This window comes from Fusarium solani, assembly GCF_023522795.1.
Source record: "Fusarium solani strain SB1 chromosome Unknown bctg00000008, whole genome shotgun sequence".
Taxonomy (NCBI): domain Eukaryota; kingdom Fungi; phylum Ascomycota; class Sordariomycetes; order Hypocreales; family Nectriaceae; genus Fusarium; species Fusarium solani.
In genome coordinates, this window is record NW_027072148.1 from 1,635,074 (window position 1) to 1,652,672 (window position 17,599).

Here is a 17,599-nt window from a genome sequence, read left to right on the forward strand (position 1 = left end):
CCATGCTTTCGAGCCGCAGCCGGGAAGCGGGAGTCTGATCTAGACCTTCCACTATCACACTCCGGTACCGCCGCAATGCCGCAGGCCGCGGCGCGGTATGTTTTAGCCCAACCCCAACTCTGGTGAGACGCGCTTGTTGAGCGGGGTGAATGACTGGAGACTCGAAAAAAAGGCCATGCCTCCCTCTCGGTGCACATGGAAGTCTAGGTTTCACGATGTCAATTGGACTCTGGGAATATCAATTGACCTCGGATCGAAGCAACCCAATTCTTGGAAGGACGAAGAAGTAGACTTGCCCTGAATTTCGTGTCAGTTGACTCCATGAAAACGGGACTGCCATGGGAGCTCCAACAGCAGCGGCAGGATGGGTATTACTGCTCTCTTCCCCAAGTAACGTCGGCCATTGATCTCGTCTTTCATGGTTGGATAACTCAGCGACAAGGACCCCTTTTTCTCTCGAGTTGATCAGATGGGCCGTGTGCTTTTGCGAACCTAAATTCGGCCATTGTTATTAGCGTTGCATATGAGGGGTCTCATGACCATCTGCATTCCACAAAGTCCACCCACTTAGGACTACTTTCGCCCACCATCTTGATGGCTCCCCTCATCTCGTCGCCAGCTTCCGCGACTGGTAGCCTGTGAGTGGTCTGCAGCCGCCCATAGGCCCTGTGGTCAGCGGTGTTCGCGACGGGGACGGTGCCAGGGGCTTTGGTGGCCTCTGGGCTTTTCCCTCGTTCCTTGTTAGCGTCCAGATGCATCGGGGGAGGATGAGATGGGCGTGATGGGATGGAGACGATCGCTCAGATGCTGGCCATCTACCGTGGCCGCATCGGCTTTTGGGTCAACAGGCTGTCAGGCGTCGCCGAAACGGGATGCCCGTCCATCACCAATCGCCATTTCCGACAGCTCGTCTCTCGTGGCCTCAAGCACATGCTCGTGGCAGACCCAACCCAAGAAGCAATGGCCATGCATATTTCACAAAATGACGTCCTCACCATGACGTCGGGCCCATCCATTGGCCACAACCAGATTACCATTGGCGTTGACACTACTTACCCTGTGTCCACCTTGACCACCACTTTGATCACGCCCCTCGACACCACCAACCACCATCCAACCACCAACCGCTGACGACTCTAGGGCTTTTTAAAAGGGAAGAGCACTTGCCCACTGATGTGAGACTGAACCAAAAATATCCGAGTCGCAGGTTGACAGGCCAAGAGCCTCCAGGTGAGATTTGTTGGGTTGATCCAGTGGTTCGATAATCCAGTCTTGACAGGAATCAGGCCGTCGAGCTCGACAGTCTCTCGCAGGCGACGGTGCCCGGGCTCAACACCCAAATTTGGGAACGTGTTTTGTGGAGGCACAATTAGGGCACAACAATTGCAAGTGAAGTGTCTCGTACCGGCGCGTTGGACTCCTGATTCCTGGATCTCGAGTTCCAGAGCTTCAGACGTCAGGGATCCACCCAGCCTCACCGTGCCACGGCCCCGCAGGTGCATGTGCTCTGTGCAAAGCGTCGTCCATCGTCATCTCGACTTCTGCATCAGGTGGGAACCCAACCGGCGGAGGAACCCAGTCCTTTCGGACCAGTCTGGCCGGCAGGGGAGGGCAGGGGCGGCTGTCGACTCTTACCGGTCGAGGGCCGACAGCCCCTGTCGCCAACGTTGCTTTTGATCGATAGACGCTGGCAACGCTGGGACTGGGTGAAGATCCAATCCCTGCGCATGCGTCACGGTTGTAGCGACCCGGGTTGCCAGCGAGCGAATATGCTTCGGCAATTAAATGTCTCGATCTCAAAAACGGTAGCTTGTTGGGGGTCCTGGGCGTCGACTTCATCAAATGGGAAGGTCTGGACCGTCCTGCACTGGTCGCACATGGATGAAGAGACAAGCTGAGGCGATGCGAGATGAGACGAAACGGCGAGAGGTAAGGAGAGGTGAGATAAAGTGAGGTGACGTGACGTGACCTTGGGGTGGTTGTTGACGCATTGAACATTGGTCGGGCCACATTTGGGATATCATGTGAACTTCTTTGCTTGCTGGTTGGTGTTGGGGTCCAATATCAAGAAACCGCTCTCCAAACTGTGAGCGAGAAGGCATGAAACTGCCGCGTATGAAGAGGGGGTGAAAAGCCTATGATTGGCCTCGACAACTTTAAAGATGACAACCGACAGCTCTCTACAGAGTCTTGCATGCTCCTACTGTATAATCCGCTTCCGCTGTCCGGGTCAGCATCTTTTTGAGTCGCGAAATGTGGCTCCTTCGGGATCCTCTCACACCGGTGCCAACAGCGGGTCAGTGCTCCATTGCCGAATCCACCAGGGACCCAGGAATGGCACAAGCGTCCTGCTGGCGAGAACGGCTGGGAATCGGGCCCAGCAGGCGAGAAGCTCTAAAATGGGTGTCACCTCTCTCGATGGGTGGATTTGTAGATCTCGTGTGTCTTGGCCGTCGGCGAGGAGCCCGAGCCGTGAGGCTGGATACCCTTGCCTGTTGCCACGGCCTGCAAAGAGGCGTGCCAGCCCGGTGGGATTGGTCTGTTGATGGCAACTAGCTGGTTGGTGAAGGAGTTGACGGAGGTCAGCTAACAACAAACACCTTCTAGGGCCGTGTATTCCATCAAGCCCTTAGTTGTATATAGCTCTCCTAGGTCGATCCGCCGCAGGTCGACGCTCCATGCAGCATAGGCTGACGGGATGGTCAGTTGCTGACCAAAACGATTACCGCTGTTGGGAGATCCAGGAACGGGTGGTTGGTGGTGTAATTCAGGATTGGTAGATTTGGATGAAATGCGGCGGATGTGCGCGGTTACCGTTCCGCCTCACGACTCGGGTTGGGCCATGCGGCGTCGTACCTGCCTTGCAGCTCGTAAGGTAGCCCGTGCCTGCCTTTCCTGCCTGCCTGCCTGACCTCTCTGGAAGTTACAACCTGAAAAGGTATTCCAAGTCCATGATTTGAGGCATGACTCCGAGGTGCCCCCTGAGGATGCGCTTGCCTCACTGTTACAGCTGTGCCTATCACGGATACACCCATGAGGCTTATCGAATAATTATTCCCAGTCGCCAAGTGCCAGGGTCGAAGGGGTTCCTTGTGGTTCATTCAAGGTTGAGGCGAGTCATCTGGAATTGGATCCAATATCTGTCCGTAGAAGGGCTGGCAAGCAAGGACACGACTCCCTGTCCGGTTCCATTCATACCCAGAGCCAGAGGTACCTGGCTCCGCTGCAGAGAGGACAGAGGTCTCGCCTGTTCGCCTGCCGGGTTTTAGCGCGATGCCCGTCTCAAAATGAGCACATGAGCAAGCCCAATCCTGCGGGTCCTCCTTGAATGGGCGCCGGATGCTCACAAGACGTCTATTTCATTGCCTTTGGGTTACCTTGGACGGCAACACCCCCGTTGCTCGAATTATCCGTGACTTTATAAACACAAGATTTCCTAGTTGTCGCTGAATCACCGTGTTGAATTCCTTGATGGAAACCTAATAGTGAAAGTGAGTAACTGAAGTTTTTTGTATATCACGAAGCTGCCAATAAAGCTGTCTCTATTTCCCCTCCCCCGCCATCCTGCTCGGCGCAACTGGGTGAGCTGCTGCTCTGCCTCCCGTCGCCACGAAATGTTCAGATTTCCCAATCACACATTTCTGCCTTTTCGAACAATTCGCATCCTCGCACTCAGCATGTTCCTGTCGTTGAATCAGAGACATGCCTAGATGGCGCTGAGACAACAAAAAAAAGTGAAGCTCGTGTTGCCTGTCTCTCCTGCGTTGATTTAACCCCTCACCAACAAAGATCCATCCATCCCCCTCCCTCCTCCCCCAAGCATTTCGCATCTCGCTCAACGCAAAAGCCCAGCGCCCAGCCCAAGCTAACAGGGAGCGTTCTTTTTTTGCTGCGTCTAGGTGCTCGTTGACGTCTGCCCATGCCGTCACTCTGTGTCGACTAGGCAGAAAAGTGCCCCGCATCGCCGTCCCCGTGCTCCTCTCTGCAGGACCACTCGCAGGTCAAGGCCCAGGTACACAGCTCCAGAGTACCACCCAGCAACGCTGTTTTTGGGTGTCATCCCAGGTTCCTGCCTGTCCTCGGCCAGGTTCCCAGGTTCACAGAGGCTAGCCAGGTCCCGCAGCAGCCTCTCGTCTCTTAGCCCAAGGCCCTCAAGGCCAAGCCCAATTCAGAACAGCTTCCCAGCCCAGCAGAGCTCAGCGCCCAGTCCGAACCAAAGGCCCAGTCCAGCCCAGCTCAGCTCATTCCACCAGACGTCGAACATTCCTCCTCTGCCATCACCTTCGATTGACCCTCACTCACTGTCTCTGGTTTGTCTCCCGGACTTCCAGACTCCGTCCGGCCTAGGTTTCCGTTCCAGGGCGCTATCACATCGCATCGCATCGCGTCCGTCGCCCCGTCTCCCGCCTCCGTACCTGGCCTGTCTGTCTGCCGCACCCTCCCGTGCCTCGACGCCGACATCTGCAAAACCATCCTCCAACGGACTCGATACATCTGGAAAACGAGAGCCTCACCGTGCCCAAGTTTCCCCATCCTGCCAACCAGCCAGCTAGCCACCTACGGAATCAGACACGTTCTGTTGTGCCCCTGCTGCCCGCTGCACCACCACAGCCGCCGCCGACAGCACCCGTACTGTACCGCCGCACCGCACCGCACGCACAGGAACACATCCCCAGCAGCAACCACCCTGCCTTGCGTCAAGCCGTCCTGATTACCTACGTCTTTACGTTCCTCGTCAACAGAGAAACCCCCTTGTCGTTTCTCCCGTCAGCCTGGGACCCGAATCTTTTCACGATCGTTCGTGCTAGCCGCCGTGACTAGAACCGGAGACCACCACCGCGACTACCACCACCAAAACCACACCTACCATCGTCATCATTGCTTGCATCGCCTGTAGTAAGTCGTCGTCTTTTTTTCCATGACAACTACTTCACCCGCCCTACCCATGCATTCATTCCTGTTTTAATTCCCTTCCGTTTGTATCTCGACCTCGGACTTTGTTCTCCCCCCGTTTGTCTCCTCCGTAACGCCTTGTTTTCTCCCGCTTCCTCGCCTGGCCTTAAGCAGCATTCTGTCGATGGGCTGTCACGAGCGTGCTCCATCCAGCACCCCGCCCCTCCAGACCCGCCTGGTGCCAGCCTCCATCCATGCCCATTCCACGACACACTCCCTAGAGCACTCCCCTAGAGCTTAGAGCACACGCCTGGTGGTCGTCTTTCCATCACCCTGCCCTGTCCACTGCCCGAGAGCTTGCTGCCCGTCATCTTGTCCAACTGCTGTTGGATGGAGGGCCTGTCCATCAAAATTGGGACACGGATTTCCAGCCTCTCAATGTTGGCAGCGACGGCGGCTCCCTCTCCATCTTTCACTGCATGTGCCTGGCATCGACATCGACAACCCTCCTAGCTCAGGCACAGCAGAAGCGCGAGCGACGAGGAGAACAAGAAAAAAAAACTCATGCCGCTTGATGCATGCAGTGGCATAGCGCATCCTGCCACACACACGCACACATTCACATCCCTCTTTCACTCTCTACCTACCTCCCTCCGCCTTGCCTTGTCTCCTTCTCAGGCTCACTCTCACACATTGACTGGGCTGGTCCCCGCGCTCAGTCATCCATCGTCCTTGGAGACCTGACCCAACCCGGCCTGGCCGTTGTCCCTCACCTTCGTCGCCACCTCTACCTCTGCCTCTCCCGTTTTAGTACCTCAATCCATCCTAGAGCCCCGTCCCCGACGTCCTCTCTTCCTCATTACCGGCAGCTTTTTATACCCCGTCCCTTGCCCACTTTCCTCGCGCCCACCGTTCCCTTCCCTCCCCTCCCTTCCCCTCCGCCCCGCTCCCCCTCCAGCCTGTCCCGTGCCACCAAAACACCACCGATTCTCCCCCTCGATTTTCTCTTTGTTTCCCCAGATACCCTTGGCTTTGCCATTTTCGTGCGCATCGTCCTCGTCTCCGTCGTGCACTCACCAACAAGTCTAGTCCGTTCCAGACAGCCGACAAGCCCCCTCGTCAGCCAGAGACCCCGTCGGTTGGTTTGCTTGACGTTGCAGAAATAATCCACGAGTCGCTCGTCCGCGCCCGTGCCGATACCTCGACCGAGACATTACTCGCCCATCGCCTTTCAGCTGTCCTCCACCGGCAGCCACTGTCTTGTCTGCGAGTCTAGCTTCGCACTCAACTAGAGACCTCTGCTCCCAGCGTCAATTCAACCAAGCTCTGGTGCTGGATCGTCGTTTTCCCCTGCTACGGCCTCTGTTCGGAATCTTTGCATCAATTCTCCTCATTTATTGAGATCTACAGGCGCTGTTGCCTCTGCTTCGCTCACACACGCGCCTTGATTTGGACAAACGACGCCGAAAATGTCGGCTCATCGGCCAAACGCCTTCAATAGCCTGCGGATGGGAGGTTAGTTTTGCAATCATGCTTTATATCCTCCCCGTTCGACTTTGTCATGATGGGTTTCGCTTCGACACTGACACAATTGCAGAGGTGATCCGTGAAAAGGTTCAAGATGGAGTGACGGGCGAGACCCGAGATCTGCAGTATACCCAGTGCAAAATTGTCGGAAATGGTTCCTTCGGTGTCGTTTTCCAGACCAAGCTTTCTCCATCGGGAGAGGACGCTGCCATCAAGCGTGTTCTTCAGGATAAGAGGTTCAAGGTACATGATGTCGGCATTTGGCACCTTGAGCTGTTGGCTGACTTATTTCTCAGAACCGTGAGCTCCAGATCATGCGCATTGTCCGTCACCCCAACATCGTCCAGCTCAAGGCCTTCTACTACTCCAATGGTGAACGTGTACGCATACCTGATCATCCCCTTCTTCACTCCCCGTCTAATTCCCTCGCAGAAAGACGAGGTCTACCTCAACCTGGTTCAAGAGTTCGTGCCCGAGACTGTCTACCGAGCCTCTCGATTTTTCAACAAGATGAAGACCACCATGCCTATCCTGGAGGTGAAGCTGTACATTTACCAGCTGTTCAGAGCTCTGGCGTACATCCACTCCCAGGGTATCTGCCACCGAGACATCAAGCCCCAGAACCTTCTCCTAGACCCCAACAGCGGAATCCTCAAGCTCTGCGATTTTGGAAGTGCAAAGATCCTAGTTGAGAACGAGCCAAATGTTTCATACATCTGCTCCCGATATTACCGCGCGCCCGAACTCATCTTCGGTGCAACTAACTATACCACAAAGATTGGTACGATTTTGAACAAAGTTTGCTAGATGGTTCGATTCGCTGACCTGAGTTGATAGATGTGTGGTCGACAGGCTGTGTCATGGCCGAGCTTATGCTTGGTCAGCCTCTTTTCCCCGGCGAGTCGGGCATCGACCAGCTTGTTGAAATCATCAAGGTTCTGGGCACACCTACTCGAGAACAGATCCGGACCATGAACCCCAACTACATGGAGCACAAGTTCCCCCAAATCAAGCCTCACCCGTTCAACAAGGTCTTCCGGAAGGCGGACGCTAATGCTATCGACCTCATCGCCCGCCTGCTGGAGTACACACCAACTGAGCGACAATCGGCAATCGACGCCATGGTTCATCCCTTCTTCGACGAGCTTCGAGACCCCAACACCAAGCTGCCCGACTCACGACACGGTACTGGTCAGCTCCGCGAGCTCCCCGCCCTCTTCGACTTCACCCGCCACGGTAAGAGCAGACGAAGTGTCATGATGAAAAATAGATGAGCTGACCCACTTTTAGAACTCTCCATCGCCCCTAGCCTGAACCACAAGTTGGTCCCCTCACACATCCAACCCGTGTTGGCATCTCAAGGTCTCGACATCGACAACTTCACGCCGTTGACGAAGCCGGAGATGATGGCCAAGCTCGACTGAGATGGCTCCGCGCCGAGGTGAGGGGTAGTTGGCATATGCCGTACCCTTCTCAGGCTCTCCGCGGCTCTGGAAGAGACCTGCCTCGTCCACTCCCAGTACCGAGCTGAGCGAGAGTGGTTGGGAGCATGGCCCAGGCAAAGACCGGGCCAGGGGCGAGCAGGCACTATATAGTCCCGAGGTTGACAGCGTCGGTCCTTGAAACAAACAAGGCACGGCATGCTGGGCGCCGAGGGCCAGACGAGAAGGTGTGTTCTGGGGAGCGTTGGAGTCTTTCCCGGCAGGGAGGGGATTGGGCGTTTTGTGTGCCCCCTTACGAACCCGCTTTCGGATTTGCCGTGAGGCTAGTCACCAAGAAGGAGGACCCCATTCCATTGATGATGCATATCGCAGGGAATCACATTTTTAGACCACATTTCGATGCATGACAGATGATGGCTGGTGCTCTTTTTTCATTGTACGCGTCTCACGGGATGAACCCAATGCTGCGGCTATGGCTATGGTTGGCTTTGGGAATGGCGGGGATAACATTTGTTGAATTCTTTTTTCTGGTACCGCGTTCTGGCACTGCCATGCATGGTTGTTTTGGAGGGTTCCTTTTCGAAAAACCTCGAGGCTCGCTGGAGGCGCTGGAGTGAAGTTAAAAGGCAAGGCTCGGCCTGGTTTGGCCCGCGGAGGACAAGGCCCGGCACACGAAGATGTTCCAGATGCCGCGACGAAGTTATCAATTGAAGTGAAACTGGCCGTTGACGGTCTTGTGGCATACTACTTTCGCTTTCTCGAAGACGTGGGCTTTGTGTTTTGGCACGTTGTTGTTTACTTGGTTGTCATGGGCGGTCCAAGACGATACAAAAGAAGACAGGACTGGCAATTGTGCTGATCAAAAGGGACATTGAAACGCAGTTGGAGGGAGGTCTGAGAGGATCGAAAAGTGGCATGGGCGCAAAAGAAGTAACTGGAGCTTATGAATCTAGACCTAAATGCGCAAGTTGATCAACTACTCTATTGGTTGTGGGGGTTGAATCTGGTCGAGTCTTGGTGAATGGCTGTTTGTCAATTAGACAATAAAGAAGGATGAAACCCCATGAGCTCATCAATTGTTTGATCTCGATAGCTCCGGTTGCCTTTTTCCTTTAGACTCTCAGGTGAGGTCAGTGCCTCAGGCATCAGTTGAATGCAGGTGCTAGCCTCGTGGCACCTGGAACGCGCCCCAATTCCACTAGCTCAACCATACATTTGCTGCAGGCACCTTTTCCCGAGCTTTTAGCAGTGACGCAGCCTCGCCCTCGAAACCTTTAACTTTCATCCACCACGATCGTCTCCAACAAGTCATTGGCAACACCGAGCTCTTGCATCATCCACATTCGAGAGCGCATCATGGCCGACTACGACAGGAGACCTCCTGGCGGACACCACAACCGCAAAAGAAGATACCGAGGTGAGCTAAACCAAGCTTCAATTCCAGTCCAGTTGGGTCTCTGTCGCGTCTTGTTGATGGGCTAACACGGGACTCTTCTGCTAGACGATGACGACCACTACGATCGCCGCCAGCAGCGCAGGCGTATAGACTCGGCGCCTTTGCCTGTGCGCGTTCGCAGACAGCTTCTGGGCATCGCAGACTCCCCCTGCGCCGATGGGCAGAGGAGGTGCAATCCATCGCTCACATGGTGGCCGACAACCACGACGACGAAAACCTTCGCAACATGTTTCTCGACCTGGTCGTCCAGCTTCTACTCGAGCAGCCTCTCAAGACTCCCTTCGTCGCCGCCGTCGTCCTCATCATCAACACCCTGAAATCCGAGTTTGTAGACGATGTCCTTGCTCGTCTGGCGGAGGTGACCCAGGACAAGATCGCACAGGGCGCGTGGCGAGATGTGAAGCTCCTTCTCAAGTTTTTGGCCTGCCTACAATCTTTGCTGGAAGGCGACGGCGTTTTCCCGCTTTTGGAGGAGCTCTTCAGCCGAGCTGCTGACCTTCAGACGGCCAGCTCAGATGATGTGAGTCGTGTGGAAGCCAGCACTGGATCGCGTTTGCTGACCCGACATGACTAGACCATTGGAACCGAGATTGTTAAGATCATCCTTCTAACCATTCCTTACATCATGGTGTCGGCCCCCGGTCAGTTCCAAACTAAGGCTGCGGAACTGATGGAGAAGACCGACATTATTGCTTCAGAGCCCCATGCGCTCCAGGCCCTCGTCGACCCCTACCATGCCCAAGGCAAAGAAGCGAGCCCTGGAGCGTCGTTGAGCGTGTGCATGTTGCTACAGAAGCAGCTGCAGGCCGAGGCGGGCAAGAACTGGGAGCTGGCATGTCTGCCCCGGCCGTGGCAGATGCCCTTGGAGGATATCGAGGCCCAGGACAAGCTGGCGAATGCGCCCAAGCACACCCTCCCTTCCATTTCCATCCCCGAAACCGTCATCGCGGGACCTCGGCCTCTGTTCCCCGAGATCTACTTTTCCGTCTACTCCGACCAGGACGTGCCATCTGTCCCTGCTGTTACCGACATTGCGGCATCCCTGATCAGGGACGGTCTCCTCGATACTATCAACATTCTCGACTTCAACCGAAATGTGACAGCTCGCTATCTGATGGACCTGGACTGCTACTTTGCTGAAGGCACCTTTGTCAAGCGCGCGACGCCGTTCGATGAGTTGAGGAACATTGCCCCAGGCAAGTCTACATGGAAGCCTGAGGATGTCGCCGTGGACACAGTCTTTTCCCAGCTGTTCCAGCTGCCAACACCAGAACGAAAGCTCGTCTACTACCACTCGGTCCTTACCGAGGCCTGTAAACTTGCACCAGCAGCCATTGCGCCCAGCCTGGGTAGAGCCATAAGATATCTCTACAAGAATAGCCCGCGCATGGACCTGGAGTTGAGCTACCGGTTCCTGGATTGGTTCTCTCACCATCTCAGCAACTTTGGCTTCACCTGGAAGTGGGCAGAGTGGGCAGAGGATACGGATCTGCCCGACTATCACCCCAGCAAGTGGTTCCTCAAGGGGGCCCTGGACAAGGAGGTGAGACTTAGCTTCGCCCAGCGAATCCAGAAGACACTGCCAGAACCCTACCTGCCCCTTGTTGGGCCTGAGAAGGAGAAGGATGTCCCGGATTTTAAGTTCAGTAACCCAGGTTAGTCTTCTGCCGTGATCTGTCACATAGCCGCCCGAGTAGTGGTCACTAACAGTTGCCAGAAACCCCATTCGCAAAGGAGGGTCAAGAGATTGGTGCGCTCCTGCGGCGCAAGGCCCCCGATGAGGACTTCCAGCCCATCATCGATAGCATCCAGTCACAGGCCACAGAGCGGGCGCTGGATCCCTTGGTCGCAAGCGTGGATGTGTTTGTTACGGCTGTCTGCTGGGTTGGCTCCAAGTCGTTGAGCCACGTGCTCGCCTGTATTGACAGGACAAAGGGTCGACTTCTGGAAGCCGGCAACGCCTCTGAGGCGGCGCGGGCTCAGATCATCTCGGCGGTTATGGCTTACTGGCACGCTCACCCAGGAATTGCTCTCTCTATCATCGAGAAGCTCCTCAACTACTCCATCCTTACCCCCTTTACCGTTGTCGACTGGGCTCTTGTTGCCAGTACACCATCCAACGGCACAAACGGGGGTGATGCCCTCGTTCAGCCTCACATCTTTGAGCTCGTCTCCAACACCATCTCCAAGGTCACAAGCCGCGCCCGACAGATTCTCGTCTCTCCTGAAACCGACGAGGAGACGCGGTCCAAGGAGGCCAAGACGACGCAGGATCTTTTCCGCGCTATGAACGACGCACTTGTCAGCTGGGCCGGTGGTAGCAAGGACGAGCTGATGGAGGAGGGTGATGGGTCGAGTGATCGCGAGGCCATGATCCGTCGGTGGGGACAGCGGTGGCTGCGCGTATTTAAGCGGATGGGTGCTATCGAGGAGGCGTTTGCTCTGGAGGCTGGTAAGACTGCCGCCAGCAAGAAGGACAAGATGGTGACGGATGAGGCGGAGAACTAGAGGGTTCAACTCCAGGGATTCGGAGCCAGGCCTCAGTAAGGGGTTCCGGAACGTGTACAAGTAGAAGAGGATGAAAAACAGGGGATTTCTATAATTTACCTGAGGGTTATCTGGGTAGGGAAGTGCGTTTTCAACGCTGAGATGCTAATCAAAGATTTGAATGTTTCTAAACGTAACGTAAATGATTGAGCTGTGTGGTGCCATCGTGAGACAATGCCCAAGACTTGGCCTTGTTCATTTGTCTACGTTCAGCTGAACAAGTGCTCGTTTATGGCACTGACATTGGAGTTATGTCTGCACTCCCCCAACTACTGCATACGCGGATGTGAAATACGCAAGACGAAGTGGTTGCAGCACACGTAGTTACTTAACTTACACTGTCTCAGATTGGTTGTGTAATTTGACCAGTGTCAATTCAGTGGTCACATGCAAAACACCATCAGTGAGAGTTGACATGTCCCAATCTTGACTGGCATTTCTATGTAACCTGTAGCAATAGTACTTACATGTCATTCGTCCTTACACATCGCGGCATCCAAGAGAAGGGTTCAAGAGCGCTTATGAGACGACTTGGCCCATGTGCCGCCAACGCCATGTATCTCTAAGTTTGCCAAAACAATTCTCCACCCCCGCAGACGCCAAAACAAAACCCAGGGTATCATTTTCATCCTCCCCGCCGCATGAAGAAGCCAAACACAAAGCAAAGATATCGTGAAAGCTAGGGTAGATCTACCAGAGGGAGAGGCCCCCGAGTGTTCATCAGACAAGGAGGTTGCGCTTAATGCGCTGCGGGAGAGCGACTCCGTCGACAGCGAGTTGCTGAGCAGTCTCAGACTTCTCACCCAACTTTTTGAGCTTCTCCATAAGATGACTATTATTGCGATGTTAGCCTTGCGATCTTGTCTGAGACGGGATGGGGGCGTCTCCGGAACCGGCTGACAAGGGACTTGAAGTTGCCAGTTGTCGGGACGGTAGGCTCTGGTGGGTCATTGGGGGATGATGATGGCGGCTGGGGTTGGTAGTGGGTAATAATAGCTGAAGTGGTGGTGGTAGTGAATGTAGAGGAGGTGGTAGCTGTGGTAGTGGTAGTGGTGGTGGTAGTAGGAGTGTTGGTAGCTGGTGGTGGGGGAGGGAACTCAACGAGTATAAGAAAGGGGGAAAGTAAGCATACTTGATGGGTAGATGGCCTCGAGTGCCCTCTGTCATGGCTAGGCTGACACGATCCATTTGGCTCCCGTGCTCTTGGAAGTGTCTTTGTATGCGTTGTTGACATTCTTGCACGTCGCCGCCACGGACGACATAGCCGCAGTCTTCTTCCTCGCAGACCCATGTCTCGTTGGGACCATGTGAGACGGTTGAAGGAATCTTGTCGGCTCGGATGACGATCTTGATGGGTTCCTGCGAGGCTTCACGAGGCACTTCGTCCTCGGATGAGGTGGCCTGGGCATCGACTTCCATATCCTCATCTCCATCTGAGAAGTAATGAGATCTCTTTGGCCGCGACTCATCCTCCTCTGACTCGCTGTCTATATCAGAGTGCAGCCGCTTCTTGGATCCGGTCGTCAGACGAAGACTGGATTTCTTGCCAGAAGGGCGGCCTGGTCTCCTGAGGCTCTTTCCTGCCGGAGAGGACCGCGGAGTGCTAGAAAGATCGTCTTCTAGGCCTGAAGTGACAAGTCCTTGTGCTTCAGGGAGGGGTTGCGTAGCCTTGCTAGGACGAGGACGACTGCCTCGAGGTACAAGGCGATAGGGCAAATCGGAAGGCTTCAAAGCGACGGGCACAAATGGTCTTTCAGCTGCGGCCTGTAACCAAGAATAGAACTCGTGACCGCTATACTTATCCTTGTCGAGGACCTGAAGGAGCGCTTGGGCATTGTAATGCAGGAGCTCTTCAACTGGAATCCTGTGGCATCCGCTCTCCCCGTTCTTGAAGGTCGGAAACTTGTACGAGAAGAACAGCTTGTTGAGAGTGGACAGCATTATCATGCCCTTCTTCCCCTTGCCGATCTGGTCGTACACCCACTCGACGCCATTCACAACACTCTGGAACGGTGTTATCTCGTCGTTACTGACTGGTCCTCCCACCTCGCTGCTCGCTGGGGCGACTGAAGGTGTGCGTGTCACCGATTGCACACTGGGAGGCTGTCTAATAGCAGGGGCACTTCTTTGTGGCTGGGATGGAGCTGGCAAGTCGACCACACTGCTGGTCTCCCGCAGGGTGATCGAACGTGACCGGGTAGATCGGTGTCTCGGTGGACTATCTTGGACATCCATAAGCTCAGGCGTGGCATTGCTCCGGGCGACTGAGGGAGCTGAGGAGCCTGATCGAGTCCTTGAAGACAATAGTGATGGGGCAACCAATGCTGCGGCCGGTTTGGCCTCGACAGAAGGTGATCGTGCAACCGGAGGCGGGTTCTTCAGGCGCTCTTCTGCCTTTTCCACGAGTTCCTAGAGGAGTTAGCCAACGACACAGACTTGTGATAGTTCATGGCTGTCTTACTGGGTAGTTGTCAACCAACCACTGGTAGAAGGGGTTGCTACCCCATTCAAATACATCGGGTTCCTCCTGCATGCACTGTGAAATCAAGAACGATGCGTGCTCGTCGCACCGCTCAATGACTTCTTCGAGGGTTGAGCCATCGCCGATCAGGGTAGCATACTAAAAAACGTCAGTGGAGGCGCAAAAGAATCATATGGGAGAGCCGAACCTCGTGAAAGACAGAGTGAAGCTCCTTCAATTGATCCTTCTTCCCCTTCTTTGCCTTTTTTGGCTTCTTGGCCTTGTATATGTCCATGATCCGGTAGTAAAGCAAAGCGGCCTCGCACATCTTGTTGTAGATGGGGGCGTATGCAGGCGAGGGGTTGATCTCGTACCAAGCACATCTGCCCTCGACCCAGATGACGGGATTGCCCTCTCCAGCCTCTCCGATCGAGTATCTGTTGCATTTTGGAACCTGAATCGGCATCGAGTGTCGAACCCTCATGATCACTAGGCGGCAGGTCAGCTAACGATGTGACGACATGGGACGGGGCAAGACCAACGGTGCGTTTTCTGCTCAGGTTCGTCGATGATCAGAGTGCCACGGATGATATAAGGTCCTCGGGTGCCGACGTGAAGCGCATTCTCAAGGGTGTGGCCATCTTTGTTGAGTACCACAGCGTCCTGAAGCTCAAAGACTGGCTCTGGGCCGTGTATCTTGTCCACTGGGGCGGTTCTGAGGACTGATGTCTCCTGACGCCAGAGGATGCGGTCCTCGTCAACCGTCTCGACACTGGACGTAGACGCCCGTCTCGGGCGTCCAACCATGATGACGATTGTTCTAAAGCTGCGGGAAGACCATCGACTAAGGAACACCCGGTTTGGTATTGACCGTTGTGCAGTACGAGACGGAAAGTGGGTGATGGATCTCGGATTCGACTTCGGCGTGCGTGCAAGAGGAAGAGGGGTTCGGCGAAATAATTGCGGGGTAGAGTTCGAAAAAAGGTGAATTTCTAGAGCTCAGTTGACGTAAATCGAGGCCGTAAACATGCAAACGCTGCAAGACAATGAAAGAAGTAAAATGCGGGTATGAAAGCAGAGCTCAATCGGGAGGTATAGAAACAGAAGCGACAGTCCAACAGACGCAAACGCGGTCGCCATGGTTGTCAGTGCAGACACACGGCAGTGGCGGGGCAATGGCCACTAAACGCCCTCCAAACTCACAGGGATCGCTCACTGTTCAGGGTTTAGTTCCCCACCGAGACGCGCCCTTTAAGTGCCTGCGCGCCAATAAAATCTTCCTGATACAGCGCCAGGGGATAAGCTTTCAGTGGGGGATACTGCCGATAAGAGCGACGGCCCGCCAATTTTTTTCTCTTGCGGTCCAGCTGCTCAACCCTTCAGCGCAAGGTGGACGGACTTTGGCCAATTCTTTCCCTCCACCGAGACTCCCTCCCTCTCTCTCTCTCTTCGTCTTCAACTTCTTTCCTTCAGTGCTCGTATGCGAAGTCTCTCAAAAGCGTTCAAGATGGCTACGGACGTTGTCCGGGAAGGCGTTCTCGGTATGTGCCCTTCTCATGTCATGTCAGACAAGACTTGATGCGCGCTCTGCTCCTCCACGACTTTGCTCAGGCATTAACCATGGTCGCTTCCTTACAGCCATCAACAAGCCTTGCGGAATCAGCTCGGCGCAAGTTATCCGCGAGTGCCAAAAGGTGTTCAATCCCTCCAAGTTCTTCAAGCCAATGATCGACGCCGAGATCGCCAAGCGCATGAACGAGTCCGGCCAGCAGTTCGCCCGTCGCAAGCAAATCAAGAAGGCCTCGCAGGTCAAGATGGGCCATGGAGGAACCCTCGATCCTCTTGCCACCGGCGTCCTCATTCTGGGCATTGGATCTGGCACCAAGGTTCTGTCTCAGTTCCTCGAATGCACCAAGACTTACGAGACCGTCATCCTCTTCGGCGCAAGCACCGACACCTACGATCGAGTTGGTCGCATCCTTACCAAGCGGCCCTACGATCACATCACCCGCGAAAAGGTTGAGAAGGAGCTTGCGAGCATGAAGGGTCCCCTCACCCAGATCCCACCTCTGTATTCTGCGCTCAAGATGAACGGCAAGCCCCTGTACGAGTACGCGCGAGAAGGCAAGCCTATCCCTCGAGAGATTGAAGGCAGAGAGGTCGAGATTAAGGACATTGAGCTTCTCGAATGGTACGAACCTGGCAAACACAGCCACCGATGGCCAACAGAGGAGGCCGAAGCCGCAGAGCGGAACCTGGCCGAGCAGGTCTGGAGGGTCAAGAAGCAGCAGGAGACCAACAAGAAGCTGAGCCCCGAGGAGAAGGAAGAAGACGACCAGGCGATAGCGGCGCATGAGTCTTTCAAGCGCAAGTTTGAGCAGCGTCAGGACGAGCTTATTAAGGACGCCCCGGCAAAGCGAGCGCGACACTCCAAGAACCCCCCCATGATGTCGGGCGCTCTGGGACAGCTACCACAGCCCATCTACAGTGAGAAGGGCACTCATCTGGTTCCTGATGCACCTGACGAGAACACTCCTCCTCCCTGGAGCGACGAGGGCCCCCCCGCCGCCAGGGTGCGGTTGACAGTGACCTCCGGTTTCTACATTCGAAGCTTCTGCCACGACCTGGGCGCCAAGATGGACTCGGCCGCTCTCATGGCTGAACTGTGTCGGTCTCGACAGAGCGACTTTTCCATCGGCGGTGCCAACTGTCTCGAGTTCGATGACCTTTCCAAGGGCGAGGAGGTATGGGCTCCTCAAGTCGCCAGCATGCTGGAGCAGTGGAGCAACAAGAACAAGGATAAGGCACCTGGCCCGTCTCCCGCTACCTCACAGAGACCTCAGAAGAGGAAGCATGAGCATAAGAGCTCCAGTCCTGGCCCTGACTCTCCCAAGCACAAGCACCAGAAGCACCACCACAAGGACAAGGCAGAGAAGCGACGGCACTCCAAGTCCCCCGAAAGATCCCGTTCATCTCCCAAGGCAGAAGCCACCGAGCCCAAGGGCGATGCTAAGCAGGCTAAGGAGCCCAAGCCTAGCAAGAAGGAAGCCGAGCCTACGAAGGAGGAAGCCAAGCCTAACAACGGTACCAAGTCTGACGATGAAAAGTCTTGGAATGGTATCGAAGATTGAGCTGTGGCAAGTGTCGTTGAAGAGTGATGAAACAGGGGCTTTGCGAGGAAGGGCAGGACTGGACTCTGCCCACCGGCGATAGGTACATTTGTGATGATTGATCTATATATAACGTGGTTGAACGATGGCCAGATCAGGGGCT

The 17,599-nt window shown here is 55.1% G+C and overlaps 5 protein-coding genes across 5 annotated transcripts; 4 read left to right on the forward strand and 1 right to left on the reverse strand.

Moving 5' to 3' along the window:
* Positions 1-786: 786 nt before the first annotated feature.
* MRS44_012567 (uncharacterized protein) lies at positions 787-1,131 on the forward strand (the record flags this gene model as incomplete). Its single annotated transcript, XM_065618839.1, has 1 exon — positions 787-1,131. The coding sequence occupies one exon, from the start codon at positions 787-789 to the stop codon at positions 1,129-1,131; it is 345 nt and encodes a 114-aa protein (XP_065474911.1).
* Positions 1,132-6,423: 5,292 nt separating this feature from the next.
* Positions 6,424-7,844, forward strand: MRS44_012568 (uncharacterized protein; the record flags this gene model as incomplete). Its single annotated transcript, XM_046283562.2, has 5 exons — positions 6,424-6,663; positions 6,717-6,800; positions 6,853-7,201; positions 7,258-7,656; positions 7,711-7,844. The coding sequence occupies 5 exons, from the start codon at positions 6,424-6,426 to the stop codon at positions 7,842-7,844; spliced, it is 1,206 nt and encodes a 401-aa protein (XP_046132981.1).
* Positions 7,845-9,218: 1,374 nt separating this feature from the next.
* Positions 9,219-11,826, forward strand: MRS44_012569 (uncharacterized protein; the record flags this gene model as incomplete). The annotated part of the gene is made up of 4 exons (XM_065618840.1): positions 9,219-9,279; positions 9,393-9,838; positions 9,893-10,973; positions 11,036-11,826. The coding sequence occupies 4 exons, from the start codon at positions 9,219-9,221 to the stop codon at positions 11,824-11,826; spliced, it is 2,379 nt and encodes a 792-aa protein (XP_065474912.1).
* A 759-nt stretch (positions 11,827-12,585) lies between these two features.
* Positions 12,586-15,133, reverse strand: MRS44_012570 (uncharacterized protein; the record flags this gene model as incomplete). Its single annotated transcript, XM_046276109.2, has 5 exons — positions 12,586-12,697; positions 12,998-14,274; positions 14,327-14,485; positions 14,535-14,815; positions 14,869-15,133. 5 exons carry the CDS (start codon positions 15,131-15,133, stop codon positions 12,586-12,588), a joined length of 2,094 nt encoding a protein of 697 aa, XP_046132979.2.
* Positions 15,134-15,833: 700 nt separating this feature from the next.
* Positions 15,834-17,457, forward strand: MRS44_012571 (uncharacterized protein; the record flags this gene model as incomplete). Its single annotated transcript, XM_065618841.1, has 2 exons — positions 15,834-15,867; positions 15,938-17,457. 2 exons carry the CDS (start codon positions 15,834-15,836, stop codon positions 17,455-17,457), a joined length of 1,554 nt encoding a protein of 517 aa, XP_065474913.1.
* Between the last annotated feature and the right edge of the window lie 142 nt (positions 17,458-17,599).